Source organism: Vicia villosa, linkage group LG1 (assembly GCF_029867415.1).
Source record: "Vicia villosa cultivar HV-30 ecotype Madison, WI linkage group LG1, Vvil1.0, whole genome shotgun sequence".
Taxonomy (NCBI): Eukaryota; Viridiplantae; Streptophyta; class Magnoliopsida; order Fabales; family Fabaceae; genus Vicia; species Vicia villosa.
The window spans coordinates 48,712,132-48,718,263 of NC_081180.1; the positions used below are offsets into that span (position 1 = coordinate 48,712,132).

General features: G+C 32.0%; 1 protein-coding gene across 1 annotated transcript; it reads right to left on the reverse strand.

Moving 5' to 3' along the window:
- Nucleotides 1-639: 639 nt before the first annotated feature.
- Nucleotides 640-4,118, reverse strand: LOC131605699 (uncharacterized). Its single transcript, XM_058878027.1, has 9 exons — nucleotides 3,821-4,118; nucleotides 3,651-3,726; nucleotides 3,317-3,356; nucleotides 2,797-2,855; nucleotides 2,679-2,716; nucleotides 2,487-2,550; nucleotides 2,204-2,257; nucleotides 1,347-1,448; nucleotides 640-1,144 (listed from the first exon to the last, which is right to left on the reverse strand). Exons 1-9 carry the CDS (start codon nucleotides 3,994-3,996, stop codon nucleotides 1,088-1,090), a joined length of 666 nt encoding a protein of 221 aa, XP_058734010.1. The 5' UTR covers nucleotides 3,997-4,118; the 3' UTR covers nucleotides 640-1,087.
- Between the last annotated feature and the right edge of the window lie 2,014 nt (nucleotides 4,119-6,132).

A 6,132-nucleotide genomic window follows, 5' to 3' on the forward strand; every position in this document is an offset into this window, starting at 1 on the left:
GGTGTTTTCAAATATGCATCTCCGAATTCTGAAAAAATAAGAAGTAAAAGTGACTTCCGAAATACACCTCTAAAATCAAGGATATTATGGAGTTTTTAGCAAGATTCTCACCCCAGGGGTGGATAAAGAAATTGTCTTTCTTTAATCTTGCACTATCTTGGCCGTGTAACTCTAAGCAGCGACATTGAAAAAATAGAATATAAGTTACTACTGAGTTAAGGGTAATATAGGAAGATAAAAGAAGATATACATGTCACACGTCATTAAACTTTAAAATTTAAGCATGGGAGGTAAAGTTGATTTTCATTCCAGCATCACAAACATCTTGCAAAAACAACTTTTTCTCTCCTCAAACGGGCTATCAAACACACGGTGAGTGAGAAGATTTGAACACTAGAATACAGAATTACTATGTCACAAAACAAGAAAGACAAATGATAACAAAAAAATGATACTGATAGAAATTATATATCATTATAATTTATTTTAATACGAATATAGTCTCTAGATGAGATTAAAAATAGCGTAACCATAAAATCCAAAATAAACTTTGCATAACATGGACAATTCTTGCAAGGTTTATTACTGCTTAGCATAATCGATCTATTGTCAAGTCACAGGCAAACAAGAGTGTTGAAATAACATAAAATTTGTGCCTGGACTCTAAAGAAATGACATAATTAAATAGATAGATTGAAAATGGGAGGATTGTTTCTACTCTGCCATTATAAATCAAAGTTCCTTTTCACATGAGAGTTGTAAATTCTAAGATTTATATAGTTTTGAAAGTTTTCTTTACTGTTAAACTTAGGAAAACTAGGTATTATATTCTCCTGCTATCACGTTTGAAGTCAGAAGACTGGATGGGGTTTAATACATATTTGTGGTTTGATTGCACAAAGCACATAATGAAGGGTCAAAATGTGTCATGACTATCTTTGTAGATTATCTGGTTTGAGGGGAAATTGAAATATATTTGAAGTAATTAGAATCATCACGTCACATCACAGCCATCGTCTACGGTAATTCTGATTTCAGAAGATAGTTACTACAAACACAGAATTCATGTCATGCCAAGCTTCAAAAGCTAGAGCTCATCATACTTCAGATGAATTTCACTCCTCACTGGTTGGTGTTTCCTGACCTGCATAACCAAGGAACAAATTTATATAAGTTATGTTAAAGATCTACAGATTGGCTAGAGACATGCAACGCAAGTATAATATAAGGAACAAACAAATTGAGAAGTTTAGAGTATTGAATTGGTATCAGTAAGTATTTGGTATACCTAAGCCAACTGAATCAAGTGAAAATACATATACAGAAAACTATGGAAGGAATGTTACCTTCACACCAGCCAATGAAAGAAGCTTGTGAGAGGCAGTGTATATAACATCTGAATTTTCTAATCTTTTCTCCACGAAATAAATGACTTCAGAAACTCCTGACTGCAAGAAGGAAGTTAAATATATGATGCACCTCTTCTAATCAAAAGAATGAATAATAATATGAAGTTAAAGATGCATCACATGCATGTGCAAATCGTAGTACAATGAAGCACCAACAAGATACGGGGTATCGTATAAGATATGTATCTGAATCCGATACAGCAAAATGTCAATCATTGAAAAATAACAATCATGAGATAAATTGCTTGTATCCATAGCATGTTAGAGATGTGACAACGGCCTATCGCAGCGTGTTCCCGCCCTATCACGATGTATCAGAATGTTTTTTTAATTAAATAAAATCAGACACTCCTTCAATTAGTATCAGCAGTGTATTACAGCATATCAGGTGCAATTCAACAAAGATTTTAGTATATTTGTGCTTCATTGTAGCGGTGGTGCCAACTGCCAAAGACTTTCCAACTTCATATCAATCAAAACATGATTATCACACTCATAAGTTATTGCAATTTCTATTAACTCATCGCCAAAACCACTTGAAAAATTAATCACACTATCTAACTTTATTATGCTTCCCTTCCATGTAAGAGCAGTAGTATTAAGATATGATAAAATGTAGCAGTTGTAAATGAAACCAGCTGAAGTGATTTTTTGTATTTCAGGCATAGCACTGTCTCTACATTCTCGTAAACAACTTATGCTTAGGGGGAAAAAATTAAATAAGAGGTTCAGAACTGATCTGCACAATTGTTCCTTCAAACATATTATGCATCAAATTGAACTAGACCACCAACCTGGATTATGATCTTGGCACACTCATTGCAAGGAAACATAGTCACATATAGCCGCTGCATTGATCAAAAAACAGAAAATAAGAAATTTCTTTTAGGTGCTAACTGGTATAAGCATAAGCAGTACATACTATATGTGTGCTAATGGCATAGTCCAGTTGAAAGTTGCAAAAACAACGTGATAAATAACGTATAAGTGATAAAACTAGCCAGAAGCAAACTGCAATGTTTTCAATGAAATAAAACAGTTAAACATAAGTTCATTAGAGAGTGCAGAAGAACTCACTTGTCCGGCAGCAGAGGCGTGGTTTGTGTTAAGAATAGCATTTACTTCAGCATGACAAACATAACTAAAAATGGACACAGAAAATAAATAAATAACATTATCAAAGAAATGATGGTTAATGAAAAGTAAGATTCTAGCAAGAACATATTAATGTTACAACAAGAGTAAAAGATGATCTAAAAAAACACTCACGGGTACTTAGTATCCAAAGGATTCCCAGTCTTTGATTTCTGAAATATAAATAAAAATATCAATCAGAATATTTAAACGATAGCCCAAAATAAACTCAAATCCTCCCTTATTCACCAACCTTGGCCCATGGTAACTTGTCATCAGAACAACCTCTTGGAAATCCATTATAACCAATCCCTGCCATAGAAAGAAGAAAAATAAACAAGGTATGAAACATGATAGACTGGGATAGTTTTATTGGGCCTGGAAAGGGACAGCTCATGACAAACCAAGTACAACAATATTGGGCGGGCGCGCTCAGGTCGTCTGATAGGTCGGCAACCTGAACCAAAATTCATGCTCCTCCCCTTATTCACATGTGGCCTATGAGGTGTCCAAGAAATGACGATTTGGGAAATGGGAGTCAAAGGGAAAATGGCCCCTCAATAATTTGAGGAAGAATTGGTCTTCCTATATTCTCGTGTCTTCGTCAAGAAGCTAGGGAAAACAGTTTCTCTCCTTCTAATCCGGCCCGATGAATCCTCAATAAATACTCCAACCTCATGAATATGGAGATTCATTCACTCACTACTTCCATCAAACACACGTGTTTCTTGAAAGAAATAGAATGTGCAAGTAAGAGAAGAGAATCAACATACCTAGAATTATACCATCTTGACTCACTAAGCAAGCACCAACCTACATTATCAAATATCAACAACACACCAATAAGCATAACCTTTAAAACCAACATTTAAAATTAGGAACAATATTTAAATACTCAACATTATGGTTATTTTTTCAAAGGATGCATTGAATCATATCCCTCCAATTAGAAATTGTAAAAATTCTTCATGAACTAACATATTAAAGCAACATTAAAACAATGTGATTTGATAAAATTCAAGCATAAAAAGTTGCATGTTAGGTTAATACATAGAAATTAATTTCTAAAAATAATTAAGAGCATTTTGGTGTGGTGTGAAATATGACCTGCCTGTTAGGGTCTTTAGATCTTTCAGCAGACAAAAACGCAATTGCCATAAAATAATCATCCCACGACAAGTATCTGCATAAATTCAAATCAGTTGAAATCAAATGAAGACAATAAATACCCGTTGGAGCTGAAACTGATTTTAAAAAAAAAGTTAGAACTTAATTACCCTTTGCGTTTGGAGGGGTCGAAAGGGTCTGTAGAAGAAGAGACGGTGCCGTTTTGCGAGGGATTGGTTTTGGATTGGTGGGTTTGGGAGCCGGGGAAGAATCGGAGAGCGATTGCGGAGGCGAAAGCGCCAACTAGAGATGCTGTGGCCACTAGAGAAAGTTCTCGAGAGTTCATGGAGTTTGAAATTTGGGGCAAAAGAGCTGAACTTGTATGGTGGATTTGTGGAAGGTGAATTCAACGGTAAACAAAGATGCGTCGGTGCTTCTAGACCAAATTGTCAGATTAAATGTGAGAGAGAGAGGAAGCGGGAATGTGAGGGTATTTAGATAACGCGCGGGAAACTTGAGAGGGAGTTCAATTTATTTATGTTAACAAGTTAATAATATTAATGCTTTGTTTGGATGAGAAAACAAAATAAAAGGAAAGAAAGTAAGAGGAAAGGATATTGAAGGAATGAAAGTGATGAGAAAGTCGGAGGAAAGTGGAATGATTTTTTAGTTGTTTGTTATAAGAGAAAGTGAAAGGAAAGAATGATATACTACTCTAAAATGACTAAAATAACCTTTTTCTAAAATTGAATTAAAATATCTAAATAATCTTAGTGTAAATTTATTTTTATTATTATTAAACAAAATTTATTTTATTACTTAATATAAATTAGGGAAAATTAATTTTATTTATTTAATAATTGTGTATGATAAAATTAATTTATTTTGTATATTTCCTTAAAACTTTTAATACACTATATAACATCATTTATTATAGTAAATAAAAAATCATTAAATTATTGATGTTAGAATATTATTAAGGGGATCATGCAAATATATATATATATATATATATATATATATATATATATATATATATATATATATATATATATATATATATATATATATATATATATATATATATATTATTAAGGGGGTGTTTATGGAATTTTAATCATAAGCACTAGCAGTAGACCATTTTCTTTCCAAAATTGGGCGGAAGGCATTTTAAGTATGGACCACACAAAAAACAATCTTTCCTTGCCTTTTACAGAAAATCCAAACAGGGGAAGGTCCAATTTCCCAAAAACTGTCTTGCCTTCATTGATCTTTCCTCTCATTTTCACCGGTACCAAACACAGGGTAAGAAATCAACAATAGTTTAAGTAATTTAATAAAAGAAGAAATTTATTTTTTAATTCATTGAAGAATTAATTTATTTGAATTATATGTAATGTAGATTCATTAAGTCTTCAATGAATTTAAAAAGTAAAAAAAAAATTATATTAAGGATCAGAGGTGATATTAATTTGAAGAAAAAAAATGTTGTTGTTTGATGGTAGGGGTGGAAATAGGTTTGTTCTGTAACATAGGCTTATAGGCTAATTTACACAGATTCGGGTCAGATCACAATTTTTTTAAATAGAAAAGACTTATGCTTTTTTATAAGTCTATTTAGTTAAAAAGACTAGACCTCTGACCCCAAAAATAACTTTTTAAACCTATTTAAAATACATAAATAAAACTTAGTTATCTTGAAGAACTTATTAAAATAAGATAAAAACACCTAATGAATATTGTTTTAATAAGTTTTTTTAAACAAATAGTCTCGCAGAACTTATGTTAATAGGTAAGTTAAAATAAGTCAATGCAAATAAATTTTTAGTCTCTTGGTCTTCTAGTTAGTTAGTTAGTCTATTTAAACATTATTTAATTACTTATTTACATATGTCTAAAATAAATAGACTTTTATGTATGCTAACAGACTAACCAGACCTTCAAAAAGGTCAGACTCAATCCTAAAAATAAGTCTATGATAGGCTACATGTCAGGCTCAGCCTTCGGTTTTTTTGACAGGCCACATTTAGGCTTGGCACACCCTAGCGCGGGCCAGTCTATTTTCACCCCTACTTGATGGGAACTGTGAAGCTTGTGTTGCTTTTAATACTTTTTTGTTTTGTTTTAGAATCTGTATGGTTCAACGAGGAGACGATATGGGGGAGAATTTAATGGGGAGGGGAAGGAAGGAAATAAAATTCAACTAAATATATGTTTGGTTCAAATAAGAGGAGGAGAGAGATTTTTAACAACATATATGTTTGGTTCAAAGGGGGAGGGAAAGGATTTTAAAATTAAATTATATTTTTATCCTTATAAATATTGTCATTTGTACTTAGTAAAAATAATTCTAAATAAAAATAGTTTTGAGTAAATTTCACCAAATAAAAACTTGTTCATTCATAAACCACGCAAAATTAAACAAAATATCTAAAAACATATTAGATTGTAACGAAATTATTCAGAAACATATTAAATCATG